This window comes from Sphaerodactylus townsendi, linkage group LG04 (genome assembly GCF_021028975.2).
Source record: "Sphaerodactylus townsendi isolate TG3544 linkage group LG04, MPM_Stown_v2.3, whole genome shotgun sequence".
NCBI classification, from domain to species: domain Eukaryota; kingdom Metazoa; phylum Chordata; class Lepidosauria; order Squamata; family Sphaerodactylidae; genus Sphaerodactylus; species Sphaerodactylus townsendi.
In genome coordinates this window covers 107,920,279-107,939,427 of record NC_059428.1, presented here as the reverse complement: position 1 = coordinate 107,939,427, position 19,149 = coordinate 107,920,279, and the positions used below count along the sequence as shown (strand labels likewise).

Genomic DNA, 19,149 nt, shown 5'->3' with positions numbered 1-19,149 from the left:
AAAGAAATTTATTTATTTATTTACTGGGCTAATTTAGTCAGAGTAGGCAGCAGCATGCTAATCATTTTATCCTATTTCCTGGACACCAAAATCCAATTAGAATAATAGGGTCTTATGCATTCAGGCACAAGATCTGTCAAGTTTCCCAAGGCAGACAACTCCTAAATTGAAGATCAGTGTAATCCTAACAATGTTTTCCTGGGAGTGGGTCCCATTGAATAATCCTGAGTAGGATTCTGAACAGACCAGTTTAGGATTGCTCTCTGTGTCCCTGTGCAGATCACACTTGGTGTACTGCAATCCATAGAATTTGTACCCCAAGTGCATTGTTTAAAGAGCTCCAAATGCATCATCTTGTTATAAATCCCTGCCACACAGCCCAGTATTACCATCTTCATAGTACATACAGAGGCCTGAAGAGAGTGGTTTGTACAAATGCACGTGACATTTGAACTAGCAGCCTTCAGGATCACAGCTCATTTTCTTCTCATTTCAGCAGGGGCTGATGGAAATTGTAGTCCATGAACATCTGGAGTGCCATAAGTTCGCCACCATGGTATAAGAAGTACAGCATGTACACTTTTGTTGAAGAGCCTGGTTAGAATGCTGAACTAGAATTGTGGAGACTTGAGTTCAAATCTTTATTCTGTCTTGAATCTCACTGGCCAGTTGTGTTCTGTCAACCTAGCCTACCTTACAGAATCGTTGTGAGGATAAGATAGGGATTGGGGAGAACCAATTATGCCATGATCAGCTTAAGGGGAAAAGGGCAGGATTTATTTATTTACTTACCTACTTCATTTATATCCAGTTTTTCTTCCCAGTGGGGACCCAGAGTGCCTTACATCATTCTCATCCCCAGTGGTGTAGCGGCCAGGGGACGGGTGGGCTCTTGCACTGGGTGTGGTGTTGTGGGGGCATGGCAGGGGCACAGGGCACACATGTACCCCAGGCGTAGTTCCTCCACGCTAAGGCTCTGCTCCTCCCCTCTATTTTATCCTCACAACAATCCTGTGACATAGGTTAGGCTTAACGTGTGTGACTAGCCCAAGGTTACCCAGTAAGCTTTATGGCAAGATTCAAACCTGGGCCTTTCAGATTCTAGTCCAACACTCTAACCACTACACTGCACTGGCTCAAGATAAAAATGACATTGATGAATTCAGACAGTTAATTTTTAAAAATGAGATAAAGTAATAGGTTGGCAGTAGAACCAATACAAGGCACCAGTAATGAAATTTACAACTTTATATACAAATTTACAAATAATGACCATAAAGGGTGTGTTTGTGAAGAGCCACCAGATATCAGTGTCACTTCCTTTTCACATTTAGGGAGTAGACAGTCCCGATTTTTTAGCCACTACCAGAAATCTTGGCCCCGCAATAAAGACACATGATATTGTAAAACTACAAAATGTAATATACAGTATCCTCAAAAAGAACAAAGAACACCGTAAAGAGCTGCTGTGGTCTAGTGGTTTCTGCCAAAGTAGAAGTGGTGAGCCCCCCTCATTTAACCATGAAGCTCACGGAGTGATTTTGAAGCAGTCACTCTCAATAAGCCTGGCATTCGCCATAGCACAGCCCAGTGGCATAATCCCATTCATATACACCTCCCTGAGCTCCTTGGTGGAGAACGAGGGCTATAACAACTTGGTTTCCTTTTCTTTCCTGTTATTCTGCCTGGAAGGAGAGTGTGGTGTTTGGCTCCTCTCGAACTGCTATCACCTCTCACAAGAAGGAGGAAACCTGCCTGCCCCCAACTGAGAGCAACTGTCTGTTGGCTCAGGATTCACTCAGACCAATGAGAGTTGGTGCCACTATTTCTTCCCGAGCCACTGCTGAACTACGTTCTCCTCATTGACCACCTAGTCATCAGTGAGGGTGAAAAGAAGAATTTTAACAGTTCCATTCTCCTCCTATTTTTGCTTGAAGGGGAATATGTGCTAGTGGCTGGCAGCTCTCATCTATTACAATGATGAAGCCTGAATCCCCCCCATGCCCCCCCGCCCGTGATGAAGAGAAACCATCCCCTAGACAGGGATTGGCTGGGGTTGGTTCCTCTGTGCTGAGCTTCCAATTAGTTCTTGTGTGACCAGCCAGGCAAGAGCGATACGCCAGATGTTTGTTAGCAAGTATGGAAGAACTATGGAAGAAATGACAGGATGGAAATTTTGTTTGGTAACTTTTGCACTGCCAAGTTTGTTTTTAATCTATTCTAAGGGACTCTGGGGGACAGATTATAAATATTTTAATTAATAAATGCCTAATAACTATCTATAACAGCTGATGACATATGCTGAACCCTTAGCGAGTAAAGCCTTTTCTCATAGAAGGTTAGTAAGGTAATAAGGTAAGACTCAAACTCATGTTTGATTTTCATCATGATATATCATGGGCTTGATTTAAGGATTATGATTATAAATGACACACTGCATTGAATAAAACAGCAGCAGCATCTGGATTTAAATCCATTTTCACAGTATTTCTGGAGGTTCCTTAAAAATTGAATCTGGTAGCCCTTCAGCAACTTTCTCAATCCACAAGGTCTGCTAAGGGGAATTCAAATGTTTCAGCAAAACTGATCTTTAGTTCTGGAGTGGAAAAATCATCTGGTTAAATTGAAACTCATCGTAACATAATTTTTCCAGCTGGTTTCACCGTTTCCTGAAGAGGTCAGATGGGATCAGAAATGGTAAATTTTGGGGAAAATAAAATGAAATGTAAGCAAAATGGACACATAGACAAATGAAGACAAAACAGACTCCTGATATTCTAACCAAGAAAGATTGTGAGACTTTCCATTATTTTATGCATTTTATTTGCTTAACTAAACATCTACATTTTTAAAGATTTTTGTGTAATATTGATTCCTATGTTCCTTTCTCACATCAGAGCACATCTTTCAGATTTAAAAATCCAAGCTGGCGGCCTTTTCAGTGTACCCAGAACTGATAACACCAGTACAGTCTGTAGAATTTTGAAATTCTGAAAACCCTAGTTTTTGGATCCATAAAATAAGCAGTTGTTTAATTTTGGTGCTAAGAATTCCATAATGGAATTCTACAAATCTTTACAGAGTTCACAAAATCTTAAAATATTGAAATTTATTGAACAGCCTATAGTCCGGTTGACAGAGAATGCTTACATCAGCTGCCTGTGCTTATCAGTTACCCCCTATATAGCGAAACTGCCCCTCCTCATTGGCAGACTATTCGGCAACCTTAAAGACTATTTGGCAACTTTAATTGTTCCATAATTAACAATTACATCCGAACTGCTACATCAACAGTATAAAGCCACATAGGTACTTTTTATTTTGCTGACAAAATATTTTTTGCTGCTTCTCTTTAATTGTTAGCTAATTTGTACAAATGAATGTGGAAAGAATCCAATCTTCTTTCATGTTATGGGCAATGATTCTACTAAATAATAAGTCAACCCAGTCGATGAAAACCTGACCTTCAAAAGAATACTAAAAGATCTGGACATATGTAAAAAATGGCATTAAAAAATTATCCCATTGATTTTCTGTATTCATGTTATCAAAGGATGGTTAACAGTGCAGCCTTACACAGAGGCCCCTTCCGCACATGCAAAATAATGCGTTTTCAAATCACTTTCACAACTGTTTGCAAGTGGATTTTGCTATTCTGCACAGCTTCAAAGAGTACTGAAAGCAGTTTGAAAGTGCACTATTCTGCATGTGTGGAATGAGCTAGAGCTACACCTTTCTAAGTTCACTGAAGACAATGACTAATGAGTTCAACTCTGTGTAGGATGGCACTGCAATTCTTCAAACACAACAAATAAGGTTAGCTCCAGCCAGTTTTTTCACTCAGGCCTCTTCCACACAGCAAATATATAATGGGTTGCAGTCGGGATAAAGCAACTTGTTTTCCTGTTTTCACATTCACATGCATCCATGCAGGCAGCAATTGGAGCCCATGCAAACAATTTGGGTTGCTGTCATACCTTCACACAAAGTTGTGTCTATTTTTTTTCAATTACTCCCCACCCATGTGTAGCTACGTAGGTATGAACCCTCACAGTCATGTCATGCTGATGTCTCACAATATGACAATCTGCACCGGGGCAGCTACGCAGATATAAGTTGCAATTTTTTTAAAAAAGGAACAGGGAGGCGAATAAAGTGCCTCCTGCCCAGCGCTTGCTCACGAGTGGCTGCAACTCAGGATTTTTGAAGAAGAAGAGTTTGGATTAATACCCCCCTTTTCTCTCCTGTAAGGATACTCAAAGGGGCTTACAATCTCCATTCCCTTCCCCCCACAACAAACACCCTGTGAGGTGGGTGGGGCTGAGAGAGCTCCGAAAAGCTGTGACTAGCCCAAGGTCACTCAGTTGGGGTGTGTTGGAGTGCACAGGCTAATCTAGTTTCCCAGATAAGTCTCAAGTGGCAGAGCAGGGAATCAAACCTGGTTTTCCAGATTAGAGTGCACCTGTTCTTAACCACTACACCACTGCTGCTCCTACACCACTGAAAGACTTGCTAGTTTAGCAATTTTCAAAAATTTGGTTCGGGGAAAATAACACGGGACGGACACATTTTGGGGACAGGATATGTGTGAAATCCCCCCCAAACAGGTTTTTTACCATTCTACACCTGTGTTTGTTGGCCTGTGCAGAAGGGGCCTCAGACTCACTCAGTTCTCACTACAGCCTCCTCAGTTCTACCTGGTTTTTGCCTGGTCTGGTCCCATGATCCCAAACATTGCCTTTTGGGGATGGCCAAAGTAAAAAAAGCTGGTTGGATCCAACCCTTAATTAACATTCGTTGAGGTTCATGTGCTTGAAAGAATGGAAATAAAACCGTTATCTACAGTTCAGTGACCACAACACAAGCCTGCTCAGTCAACAAATACATCATTTTCTAAGGTTTATTTTTCTATCCTAGGATATTTGGCATAGAGTATATACTCATGTATAAGTCGAGTTTTTCAGCACATTTTCTGTGCTGAAAAAGCCCTCCTCGACTTATACACGAGTCAACTGTAGTTTAAAAATATTTTAGGGGTTTTATTTTGTCGGCCTCCAGGGGGTGCAGTTTTTAGGCTAGTGGCACCAAAATTTCAGGATACCAGCCAATTTTGGTAAGGTTTGGTTCAGGGGGCCCAAAGTTATGGACCCCCAAATGGGGTGCCCCATACCCCATTGTTTCCAATGGGAGCTAATAGGAGATGGGGCTACATTTTGAGGGTCCATAACTTTGCACCCCTTGAACCAAACTTCACTAAACCTGGGTGGTATCATCAGGATAATCTCTTGCTGATACCAGCCAGGTTTGGTGATGTTTGGTTCAGGGGGTCCAAAGTTATGGATCCCGAAAGTGGGTGCTCCCATCCCCCATTGTTTCCAATGGAAACTAATAGTAGATGGGGCTACCCTGAACCAAACACCCAACCTGGGTGGTATCATCAGGAGGGTCTCCTAAAGATACTTGGAAATGTTGGTACTGCTAACATAAACATTCCTCCCCTGACAGGTTGTGTGAATGTCCCTTCTAAAATGACACCTGCCATATGCAATTTTAAAAATATGTACACGAAAAATTATGAACTATTCTTTTAAAAAGCAGGGTAGTTTTGAGTCACAGTGAACAGGCATGTTCATTCCAGTTTTTATTGTAAGATCCATTGTTTAAAACCCTTCCTTATAAAAAAGATAAGGTTTTTGTACTTTTAAAGTTATTGTTGATACCATATTGTTCTTGTTGACCCTCTTTTCCACTTACAGAGCTAGTTTACTGTTTTTCTTTGAAATAAATATTCAAAAACATTTAACCTACTAATGCCTCAATTAATGTAATTTTATTAGTATCTATTGTTATTTTTGAAATTTACCAGTAGCTGCTGCATTTCCCACCCTTGACTTATACATGAGTATATATGGTAACCAGAAGTCTTATAATATAATCTTCTGACAGCAAATTATTGTTAAAGTGGGAGCCACAATACTAGTCTTACACTTAAGTAAATATTCCCAGTTGATTTTAAAGCTGTAGATATGATTGGGTCGGGGCATAGTAGAATTTACAGGTCACCATTCAGCATCCGGAACTGAGGTAGAAGGTTGTAAAACTACTGCAGATAATAGAATATTAATGTAAAATTACTCTGAATATGATGAAATAGAATATTAGGATTTGACATGAAGATTTTTGTACCATTCCCCTTAAATAATGGAGCTATCATTCCATCACACAGGAGGTTTTCCAAACACATTTACTATGAGCTACTGCTATCCACAACAGACACAGTAGCTACCCTTTGTAACACTGGAAGAGGTAAACTCTTACAGAAGTCGGTAAACCTTTATAGAAGTGCTTTCCCTTTGACAGAATATCATATTCATTAAAATACTGTTAACAAGTCAGTCAGTTTTTTTGTCTTAAGTTTTGCTATGAAAAAAAATGTCCCTTGATTAGCTCACCGAAGAATATGCCTTTGTACAAACCACTTCGATGCTGTATACTTCTTACATATACATGAAAATTCCATCCAAGGTGACTCCTCAATCCTACCTACATGAGATATTCTCATGGATGGAAGTACATTCTAGGGCTGCAATCTTTAATTGTTTATGTTTAATTGTTGGTGACCAGTTTTGATTGACACAGTTGTTCATTATTTTTGATGTTTCTATTGTTTCGACTGTGTTTCTGCAATATGGAGAATGAAAGAAAATATCAAAGATGGCCTTTCTTTCTGCAGGAAGAACAGCACACTGGCTTGTGTTACAACAGAGTAATGTATATTTTTGATATTTTATCAGCAAAACTACCAGAGTTAATTGTATTTTCCTGCGTCAATAAAGGCTTAGAGTTGGCAGCAGCAGTTGCTGAGATGCCATGAACAATTGGGATTGTTGGTGAACTAGCTGGTGCTAAAATAACAGAGTAGTAACATTTCTCTGCTGCCATCGTCACGGTTCATAGGTCATCCAATGGGCTCTATAGCATAATCAATCACATTCAGTACAAGTTCCCTGCCACCAGAGTTTTTGAACATCTTCCAGCCCTACTTTATTTATACTTTTTTTAAAAAAATCCATTAACTAGTTGAAAATTATTAAGCAATCAAAATTGTGTAATTCTTGACAGTCCTGGCGATTACATAATTAAATAACAAAAATATGACAATTATGGGACTTCTGAACCACAGAAAGTTCTACCTGATCCACTGTACACAATCTTATCTTACACTACAAGACATCATAGCAGATGCCACTCAACACAACTATAACTGAATGCAGAAATACAAAGCCTGCTATTGTTACCTTGTTTTCGTTGAAATTAGCTATGACAACTCCAACAAAAAGGGTTAATCCAATCATGCAACCCAGGAATACAAAAACGTGAATATAGATGCCATGGATCTGCATAAACAGAAACATATTAATTCATTTTTCTGTAGAAATTAAAGAGAGAATGAAACATTGATCAGCTTTGAAGGTCACGCTTACCGGCCCCACACGATGAATGATGACATCTCTGACTTCCACCCATCCTTTTAAAGAAAGGACTTCAAATAATGCTAACATTGCATTTCCAACATTATCAAAATTAAAATTTCGTGGATTAGCCCTGTAAGAGCAAGAAATAAAATGAATGAGGAAATGCTAAATTCCTTTACTGTTCCTTTAGATAGATCTGACTCTGAAAACATTGAATTTAATGGCAAATCTCATAATACAATAAATAAGTAATGCAATCCCCCTCCACAATCACGGAGGCACTAATATGGATGTTTTTACCTATATCATGGGCAACTCTTAAAAAAAAGTTAGCTTAGGGTGGTGAATAAGGGTGAAGCCATTGTTAGGAAAAGAAGAATTTTGCTACGCACACTAAAGATATAAGCTAAAGAATATAAGTTATATAACATATCAAGGCCTTCCATACTTTGACTGATACTGCAATCCCAAGGACACTGTAAGTAAACCCCATTGCATAACATTGGACCTAATTCTGAGCAGACCTTTTTGGATCGCTCCTGAAAAACTGGGGTGGGGGAAATCCAAACGGATCCTGAACGTAATTTGAGAAAATAAGTAGTTTCCCTTGATACCTTTTGTGGACATTTGTGGTATCTCTGGCTGATTCTGCATGGGCCAAAAACAGCAGTGTGAAAACAGTGTGAAAACAATGTAAACCCTTTTACACCGTTTTAAACCATTTTACACCATTTTACACCATTTTCACACTGCTATTTTTGGCCCATGTGGAATCCACCTCTCATTCTTTCTCTCTAACCTCTCTTTGGTCTAACTAACTAATGACAATGGAGAAGAAAACCCGGTACAATAGGGGCATTTTAATTCTTGCCAAAAATATTTATTAGGTGTAGAATGCAATTTCTGGCTTGTATCCAGGAAGAACTGCCAGAATCAGCAAGCAGATTTTTTGGAATGCTTCATCATGCACTAAATTTATCACTGTGCCATACGCTCCAATCCAACCCAGTCCAGTCCTAACAAGTTATAATTTTTGTCTCTTCTCCCCATAGTAAAGCACATTTTCTACATTTGCAAGAAGGAAGGAAGCCAGATTGAACTGATTAAGCAATTTGATTTTTTCTGCTTCAGAATGAAGTAGTATTGATGTGTACTGCATAGTGCCATCCTAGGCAGAATTACACTCTTCCAAGCCCATTGACTTCAAATTGCTTACTTTCAGATTTTAGCTGAGCGAAATAAAGGAATTATGTAAATAACACAGACTCAGCAACCACCCAAAACACAGTGCATTGATTCACTAGTGTAGTATGGTATCATTTTTATCTATACATAATTTTTCACATTAAACTATTGCACTCTTCAGCCAAAATTACAATACAACCTAATTTAACAATTAGAGATTTTTTGTTTCTTTGTAAGTTTCCTCCAAGATAAAAATAACAATTGTGTTTTGAAATCAAGCAGCAAAATGGTTACGGAAAAATTTGAACCAATTTTTGAGGAACCCAAATGCACACCTATGCTTACTGTTGAAAAGTACCACTATTTCCCAAGCTTCTAGTTTTCTCCCTTAAACCTTCTATTTTCTACGTCTGCGGCAGGACAGTAACTGAAACACAAGGATATTGGCTTCTATTGCACTCTGCCCTTTCTTTCTCTTCATATCTCACACCATCCATAATGCATACTGTAACAGAGTCTTCATCATATTGCTGGGTACAAACCTATCTTGATGCTCATGCCTGGTGTAACGAAAGGCACTTATATATAAGTTCTGCTTTCTGCGCTGCCACCAATAATATTTTTCCTCTATAGCCCACTCAATACTGATTTTCCCCAGACACCACCCTTTGCGGGGAACACAGACACACAGACGAAAATACTAATGACTGGAAAGGTTTTAAAAGGTGAACAAAACTGAAACGTCTATTTGCTGGCTTTCACAAAGGCTTCTCAGGTAAACTGGAGAGGTTTAACGCTTGTTGGTTTCAGAATAAGTTTGTCTTAAGATGTTACTTCAGATTCATATGCACACCGACACACGCAGGTGTCTCTTAAGGGAAGATTTAGCTTTGAACTAATAAATTCCCTTACGCACGCAGACACTATTCCTCACTGCTCCAATACCCACTGATCACACCCAAGCACACAGTCCAAGCCCAGGAGATTCTGGCACACTTGGCCTCCCTCTCTCCCACTAGTCCTAATATGGCTTCACTGCCTCTGGACTGGCTTCTCCCAGACTGGTGATTCTGGTGATACACCCAGGGGCAAGGCAGACTAGATAGGTCTGGGCAGTTTTAAAACCGCCAAGCTCCTGAAGGGCACTTCAATCTGCACCCAGTCAGGGCCTCCTCTCTCTGTCAAGCATACACCGCCTAGACAGGGACTGGACTTCTGTCAGCCAACTCTGCTGAGACAGAATCCTTTTCTTCCAGAGCTGACAGACTCCTCTCTGCCAGACTCTGCTCTGCTCTCTCTGACCGACTCCGATCAGCACTCCACTCTCCTCTCAGTGCTGTAAGCCCACTGGCTCCCCCTAGCTCTTGCCAAACGTTACTGGACCTTTTTCAGCCAATCAGGTCGGTTCTCTCCTTGTGGAGCCTTTTTTTTCTTTTTCTGGCTGTTGCTAAGGCCTTCTCCCTTTGGCCTGCTGTACGCCAGCCCTTCAGGGTGGGGCAAGTTCGTTACACCTGGGTCAAAGTTGCATGAGCAAACATTGATGTCCACCCCCCCCCCCTTGAAATGCTGACAGCACTCTATTTATCTAAAATGATTCCCTGGGTGGTTTCAACATTTTCAACCACTGCATTGCATCTGTTCTTTTCGTGTAGCTTGCAATAGCATGATGTCAGCCAGTAGAAGGTAACAAACAACTGTACCAGCTTCCACATGATGACTTTTCAAGAGACTACTTTACTTTGTCACTGTTTGTATTGGTGAACTGTGCCCACAAAGCCCCAAACTTATATGGTTTGATAGTAGTCTGTTGGTCATTTTTAACAGGCCAAGATGGTGCATTCCTAAGTGAAGGTACACTCTTCTAAGTTCACTGACTTCAATGGACTTACTGCTTAGGATCACACTGTTGGAGAGGAGCTAAATGGCAGCAGAAAAGAAGGGGAAGAAGATGCCAAGGCTTCCTGCTCCAAATCACTGTGGGTTTTAGACACTTTTAACTTCATGAGGTGGATCCTACCCCCATCTTACCACTGCACTGAGAAAAATTTGAAGCCTTCCTCCAGCCTAAGGAGTCTTTGCCCAGCTTACATGTCTCTTTCTCCAATAGAAGAACTACTTAAATTGGAGGACGGCAGGATTCACATTAGGGTTTGCTCAGTCAATCATTATCTGATCCCAGCTTGAGAAGGACTATAGTTAATAGTACAACACAGCTTTTACTGACAGTCTGAAGTTCAATTCATGCCATGTCTGATCTGACTAGTCCCTCTGCAAGAGAATCACGGAAACTAGGACATAGCTCCATTGTAACCATTTTAATATCATTCTAAATCAATTACTTGGGAGAACACTGAAAGTCTTTGAGGTCAATGCTTGAGGGATACTTGAGCCCAGTGGACAGGCTGGGATCACTTACAGTCCAATCCAAATTGGTCAGGCAAATGGGAACAGTGCTGCTCTGGCACCACCCCGCCCTTTCCAAAGGGCATCTCCATGACACGGGAAGGGCCCTCCAAAACCTAAAAATGCTGGTAAAAATCCTCCATAGGGGATAATGGAGATACACCACTAAGATTGGCTCCAAACTGTGGGCCACCCCCAGAATGCCCCAGACATGCCAGTGCAATGTTCTGCATTGGTGAGCCCCTAGGCATTCACGGCAGCTCCCAGACTTGGTATGTAAAGCTGTGTGGCACCCGCCCACCCAGATAAATCACCCCCGCCACCACATTTGCCCCTTTCGCTGGTGGGGTGGTCATCTGTGCCAGCAAGGGCTTTGCTGGCTCCAGAGATGGGTCCAACCCTTTCTCAACTGGATTGTTAGTATTGTAATACTGCTAAAGTTGTGGAGGCTTAAGATAAATGTAAAGTACACTGTAAAGTACATAATTAAACCCCATGTAAAGTATACTGAGCTTTTTCTTTTTTTAAGAGCTGGATACAGGTGTGATAAATAAAGTCAGTGAGTGTATTCCATAACTTCCATTGGGACATCTAAGTGGTTTTGTTATTGTCTAACTCTAAATTTGGCAACCCCCCCCTCCCTTATTGTTGGAAATAAAATACTGTATGCTGTTTCCTGCCTTTGAGACAGAGGGGGACTAACCAGTAAGTCAGATAACTAGAGAGGGTTAAGACACTGACACATTTCTCTATCATGCTGACACTATCCCTTTAAGTTTAAGACTGATACTCTCAGGGACTTCCTTCCTTCCTACTACTTCCTCCTCCTCTGCACACAATTTCTTCTATCTCTCCATCTTGCACCATGTGTGCAGAGGGATGCAGACAGAATCCATCACCATCTAGCCAGATAGATTAGAATACTATCTCTCCACTTTTCTATCTACAATGGAATTCACTAATAAAGACTCCTCTTATTAGTTAGAAACTACAAAATGACTCAGGCTGTTATTTGTGCTTATGCACACACACATGCTTGGGGATGCTCCACTGTGCTTGGCCTCCGTGCACTCTGCTTATAATGCAAAGGCATCTCTCACCAGAGAGATCACCAGCTCTTACAAGGTAGAACTAATCTCTCCAGCTCTTCTATTGTAGCTTTCACAGCTCTTGAAAATTGCTTTGTCTGCCTCAAATCGTTTTATTGCCCCAGGCTACGAATACCCAGGATCATCAGTCTGTAGTCATGCTAGTATGACTTCTTAAAAGCTCTGGTGCACTTAATAGACCAGCACTATTATTTGCATTGCTTTTGGCACAACATGTCTAAGAGTGCATCCAGATGTGCTGTGTATTGTGCCGCTTAGAGCTAAAACAACAGTGCAGGATGTAATACTTGGAACAGTTACTATGGGTCAATTCAGACATTTACATTGGTGGTATACGCAAGGTCATACGGGAAGCTGCCTTATACTGAACCATTGGTCTATCAAGGTAAGCACTGACTGCTCAGACTGGCAGTGGTTCTGCAAGGTTTCAGGTAGAAACCTTTCGCATCACCTGTTGCTGGGTCCTTTTTACCTGGAGATGTCAGGGATCGAAACTGGGACCTTCTGTATGCCAAGCAGAAGTTCCTCCCCGAATCTCAGCCCCTCCCCTGCATGGTAGAGGTGGGCATGGGGCTCAGAAATTTGCACAAACAGGACTGCAAATATGGTATCATGTTCATGTGCAAGGTAGGGGCACATATCAATCATTCCATCAATCAGTCTTTATTACATTCATAGACAAGCATAGACTAGTATAACGTAGATATGACACCCATAATTAAAATGATAAAATATATTAAAACTATGTATACTTAAAATAATCTACTGGTAGAAAAAATTTAGCAACTCAAAAAGGTATGGGAAATGAAGAGGATGGAAAAAGAAACAAGGCATAAAGGAACAATTTGCAGATAAAAGATTATAACTATTAGATCACAATACACATATAACTGGGGACAGTTATTACCTGTTTCCCCGAAAATAAGCCCTACCCTGAAAATAAGCCCTAGCATGATTTTTTGGGATTTTTGGAGGATGATTGAAATATAAGCCCTGCTCCAAAAATAAGCCTTAATTACAGATTCCCTGGCACAGCTGATCTGGTCACGGGCGGCGGCACGGCGCCACAAAGCCATTGAAAAAAATAAGACAAAAAATTAATATAAGACCCTGTCTTATTTTTGGTGAAACATGGGTACACTATGATTGGTGTCCACTATGATTGGGGAAAAGTCATACCTACATGGAAATAGCCAGCTCATACTTGATGCCATCTGCCTGTATCTACCTGGCAAAGGTGCTTCCAGAGAGAACATCTGAACTGTATTATTATTTCCATGTCTCAAGGAATGAATAAAAGCCAAAACTTCTCCATTTTCTGTTTTTTATAAATTAATATTAAGTAGCCTAGTGCCTGGACCCCATTCTAGTATTACTATCTGCATTTTTTAAAAATAAAGTAACAAGCGAAAATAAATTACTCACCAGACTCGGGGCACCCAAAATCCAGGCTTCTTTTCACCAGGTCTTAGTTTTAAATTTAGATTTTTGGAAACACTCACATTTATTCGAAATATTCCATAACAGTCTTCCTGCCATAACAATAAAATAATTCTGATGAAATAACTCTCTGCAGATAAATCAAAACATTCCAGGAATCATATATAGAACTAGAAGTATTTCCTTTTATTTCAGTGGACTGACAGGTCATCCAGCTCCCCCAAGGATGATGACATCCATGGAAAAGGGTGAGGTGAAATCCTGCAAACGAAAAGGGTGTGTATCTTTCCTTGTCTAACTATGCACACGCAGATCAAATCACAGACCCCGGTTACCTTCTTGGTGACTCCCATTTTTTTCCCATTCTCTGCTAACTTTGATGATAAAGATGACAATTGCACCAATAGCTGGTCCACTTTTGTACACTGCCTACACGGCTGTCATGCATGAGGACCTTCTCCCAAATTGGTCAAACATACCTGGAAGACACAGCTCTAACTCACTTTTGCAATATAAAACTTTCATGTACCGTAAATTGGGTTGGATCCAGTGGTGGGATCCAAAAAATTTAGTAACAGGTTCCCATGGTGGTGGGATTCAAACTGTGGCGTAGCACCAATGGGGCTGGGTGAGGCACAACGCGGGCGTGACGGGGCATTCCGGAGGCGGGGCATTCCTGGGCGGGGCTGTGGGTGGGAAACGAATGCACGCAGGCGCAGGCTGCCATGCATGCTGGTGCACCTCCTGCTAGACTGCTTCAAGTTCTGCACGCTACTGCTGAGAGGAGGGGTATAACTAGGGCAAAAATCACCAATTAGTAACCCCCTCTTGGCACACACAAATAATTAGTAACCTACTCTCAGGAACCTGTGAGAACCTGCTGGATCCCACCTCTGGTTGGATCCAACCATCTTTTCCACTGTTGAAAAAGAGCGGGTGGGTTTCCTCTGGCCACCATCAAGACTATGATGGGGTTCATGGAACCAGCATGAGTAAACACTGAGACAGGGGTTGTATTAAGGATGGGGATTGGGTAAGCCTTAAGGAAAAGGCTGACTGGATCCAACCAATCATGTCTCATTTCAGAAGGAATGATGTTCAACCTCCCCAAACCTCAATGTTGGCTTGGTGTTGAACAGCATTGTTACCATGCCTTCAAAATGTTATCTTTTAAATCCAAATCATGGATCTAATCACAGAGAGGAACATTGTTGCAGCAATGATGCTCATTTCGTTATACAAACTTGTTTTTCTAAACCATGTAGTTCTGAGCTTCAGTGAAATTACTGCTCTAGAGTTGTATAGTCGTGTTGTTTATTGTTCAAATATTAGCATAACAATTTGGAGGAGAGAGTGATGTTGTAAATTCTTTGGGTTCCCACTTGGGAGAAAGGGATAAAAATATCTAAACAATGAAACAAACAAGCAAATAAATGTCTTTCCCTGCTGCTCGGTAATGGCTCTCTTTTAGTCAGTGAAATTGCTGCTTATATGTAAAAGAGGAGAAGGGGACTGACTTGTTGAAGAAAAGAGACTTGTTCTTACCCTTGCAATAATGTGCGGATCATTGCACTTAGCCAATTTCCCAGCAAAAAGCTGAACTCCAAAGCTTGCAAAAACAAGCATTAATGTCAGCAAAAGAATAGAGACCTGTAAGGGTGAATTAAAAGTAATCAAACTTCCTTCAAACAGCCTATGTTTAATGCCAAATCTTTCTTCTATGAACACCTTTAATAAATCACTAGTTTAATCGAGATTATGCATTTTGCTGCAAAGTATGAGACAGTGGAGTGGACCAATCTTCCTTCATTGGAGGAAGAGCCATTTAGGTTGGTGGAAATCTCATTAGGCAGGAAGAATGTTACATGCTTTGGTCAGCGGAGTGGTAGGATGGCCCATGTATCTAGTAGGGTCTTTCCAGGCAAGTCTGGGGCTGATAAGCCACTTAGCAATGCAAAATAGTCTTTCCTGAGCAGTGCAAATATACCCCAAAGTTGGATTTGTTCATGCTGATTAGAAAATTTGTTGGGGAGGAAAAAAAGGTTAAAACAATGAAAAAAGAGTTTGTCTGGAGGAGAGACTATATGTCCTCTGGTAGAGTCTAGGAGGAAGAACCAGAAATAGGTGTTGTGAGATGGCTGCTAGAGTATTTGCACTTAGGGTCTCCAAGACTAAACTGGGTAATATGGGAATGAGCATACTGAGTTCCTTCATAACAATCTGGGGCCTATTTTTGGGGAACCTGATGAATTTTTCTAAGCTCCCATTACAAAAGACTGGAGTCAACATTAAGTCTTCTTTCAAGGATGAAGCCTTCCCTTGACATAGCAGGTCTCCTCATGTGATAGAAGGGAGTCACAATGTAATCCAAGGAGTTTGCATTGCTTGATCACTATCTTGACATTCCTTTCAGATACTACTTGGGAATACTACATGATCAATAATTCTATTTTATTATTATTAATGTGAAATACATTTTTTCCTTTAATGCCATGCTGTAGGCACATGGATTCCCGTGATGAACCCACAGAGGAGTAGTCTCACTATACTAGCATATTCTGAACAGGATGTACACTCTCTGCTATCATATATAACCATTCATACTTCATCTTAGTAGGTGCACATCCATCAACAAATGGCTCATTGTATTTGCATAAATATCTACAAATGTTTCTCAGCATCTTATGTTTTTCTCGTCTCTGCCATACAAACACAGACAGAAACTACTCAAACATACCCTTCGGTCTTCATAGCATTATATTTGATGGTTTATTTCATATCTCCAATTTAGAGCTTTGGAGAAGCTTGGAATATGGGACACTGGGGCCCCAAACACCTGCACATCTACATTCTATACCAGTGTTTCTCAACCTTCCTAATGCCTTGACCCTTTAATACAGTTCCTCATGTTGTGGTGACCCCCAACCCTAACATTTATCCATTTTACAGATGGAGAACACTGATACAGAGAGTCTTAGGCGACCCCTGTGAAAGGGTCGTTCGACCCCCAGGTTGAGAACCACTGTTCTATATTGTAAGCATGACAGTAATGAATCCACTTGTTTAGCACATATGCGCTTGGATGACAGCATTCCATGTGCAGTTCTCCCTGGTGATGAAGACTACCCCCTGCTGTAGACACTTCCTTTGTCTCATGCCAGTGCAAGATCAGTGCTTTTCAAAGACTATTTTGGAAGTACCTACAGTGAAAAAAAGTAGATGCTGCAGTGGAAGTCAACCTCCACCATAGCAGGAAAGAAGAGTGTGATGGACAATATTGTAACGTCTTCACCAGAGGCACAGCTCCAATGGTGTGTGTGTGTGTTCAATGCACCACGGGTGTACCCCTGTGGGGGTGTGGCGAGATTGTTCCGGGGCATTCTGGGGGCATGGCGTGGCAGGGGCAGGGACATTCCAGGGCGGGACGGGGGCAGAGGACACACCAGTGCACAGGGCGTTTCCCCCCTTGCTACGCCTTTGATCTTTGCCTATGTGTTAGGGCTTCCAAACCCACCACAACAGCAATGTAATGTCAAAGAAAGATATGTAGTCTGTAAGCTGCAAATGAATTACTCAGAATGTGCAGAAAGAGCTATAGAAAGTGGTATGATCAGCAGCAGTTGACTGATACCCTTGCTTGATAGATGCAGCAAGGAGATAACTAGAACCAGGGCACAAGAACAAATAGAATTTGAAACCTGTGATTGTTAGGTTACTGTCAAGGGCATTCATTCTGCAGCTACTGAAGATGTGACTGGAAACAAAATTGCACTTACTAGAAAGATTTCTTTGAAGCCACTGAAGAGTTCTCGGACAACCTTTCTCATCTGAGGCACCAGTTTGAAGATTCGGAGTGGCCGGAGACACCGCAGCACCATTAAGAGCTGAGCTCCTGATTTAGCAGGAACATTCTGAGGCATCCAGCAGAGAAATATCAAGCTTACCTTTTGAAAGATATTAAAGAAGACTAAGAATTCAATCAAATACTGAAATTAGAACCCACAACCTAGTGTGCTGTTTTATACAGAAGTAAATTAATTAATTAAAAATATTTTTGATGCTGATCCACCAGATTAGAGTCTTTGAGACAGTGATAAAATAATGAAAACACTGAAACAATTAAAAACAATATCTGAAATCACAAAATAATTCAATAAAAACAACACCAGAGCCAGCGAGGAGGGCCGATAACCATTACTGGGGATATGCCAAATGAAGCAAAAACTTCTTCACCAATAGAAGACACCAATAGAAGAAGACGAATCTCCCTGGGGAGGGAGTGCAGGCAAAAGCTCTGCTCATGACCTGAGTTCAATCCCTGGGCACCATTTCCCCCTGATACACCTCTGATCATAATTCATTCATCAGTGACACCTTCACATCAACCTCACATGTAAGGATCTAACCTACATGTTGAATAGAGTGATGCGATAGTCACAAGCATGACATACAAGGAAGAAACAGTAGGGTCAGAGAAGGCAACACTGCATCCTGGTTCAATGAGAAAAAAAATGCCATGGAAATACTAGATGTGGATCTGCACTCAGCTCCTGGAATATGTGGATATGCTATTCAGGAAGAAATGTCTACTTTTGTGTGTCTTAGTGGCAACAATAAATGTAGGTGGAGAATGCAGAGCAGGCAGGAATAGATCCGAAACTCCATCTCTGCAGCAAACACCCTCTTCACTACACTACCACAGGAGCAGACAGAAGAAACATCAAGGACTGGACCTTTCCAGATCCAGGGTCCATTTAAGATCCTTCTCCATCTCAATATGGAACCTATGACCATATATTTTTATCCTTCCCTTTCTCCAAAATCCTTCTCCCATCCTCCATTTTATTTTCACTACAGTTCTGTGAGATAGATTAGGCTGAAAAACAATAATTAGCCAGTCACCCGTGAGATTCAAGACAAAGTGAGGTGTTGAACCAAAGTTTCTCAGAACCTAGCCCAACACTAACTATTACAATGGTATCTCCTCACAGAAGGATTTTTGTTTGACCATGGAAATGCCCTAATGTGGATGAGGAAGTGGCTCTGCCACCTGAAGCTTCCAACTGACTCCAATGGAAGGGCTGTTACTTGCGCCACCTACTTTATCATGTTATGTTATGTTGGTTATGGGAACAACCTGAGAGAATATAGGAAGCTCTGTTCCACCCCTGCCATGGCCTTAGATTTCACTCAGCTTCCTCCCTTGCACTGTCAGTCTCATGGGCTTTGTGACTTCCTTTTCAGCATTGGTATTACCATAGACTTTTATTAGTAGCTCCTTGATTGAAATGAAATTGTGGGTAGCTTTGGTAAGATTGGAAAATACATAGAAAATTATATCGCTGGTTTCAATGACATTGGATTGTTCTCCTTTTCTTGGAAGTATGACTCATTTTATTTTGATAGGACTTAGTTCCCAGAAAAGGTACTTAAAGACTGTGATACTTATCTTTTTGCTTTAAAAATTATTCAATTTTTATTCTTTTGTAAAAAAGAGGATAGGGACATTTTAAAGCAACTTTCTCCTTTCTCAAACA

At 41.0% G+C, this 19,149-nt stretch overlaps 1 protein-coding gene across 2 annotated transcripts in view; it reads right to left on the bottom strand.

Annotated features, from left to right (window-relative positions):
- The window catches only part of NALCN (sodium leak channel, non-selective), a 286,369-nt gene that overhangs the window by 19,724 nt on the left and 247,496 nt on the right, over window positions 1-19,149 (bottom strand). For both annotated transcript variants that reach the window (XM_048493957.1, XM_048493958.1), the window contains 5 exons: window positions 17,389-17,556; window positions 15,158-15,262; window positions 13,598-13,704; window positions 7,485-7,605; window positions 7,299-7,397 (listed from right to left, as the gene is read on the bottom strand). In XM_048493957.1, coding sequence (XP_048349914.1) covers window positions 7,299-7,397; window positions 7,485-7,605; window positions 13,598-13,704; window positions 15,158-15,262; window positions 17,389-17,556 — 600 coding nt within the window. The remainder of the gene's footprint in view (window positions 1-7,298; window positions 7,398-7,484; window positions 7,606-13,597; window positions 13,705-15,157; window positions 15,263-17,388; window positions 17,557-19,149) is intronic.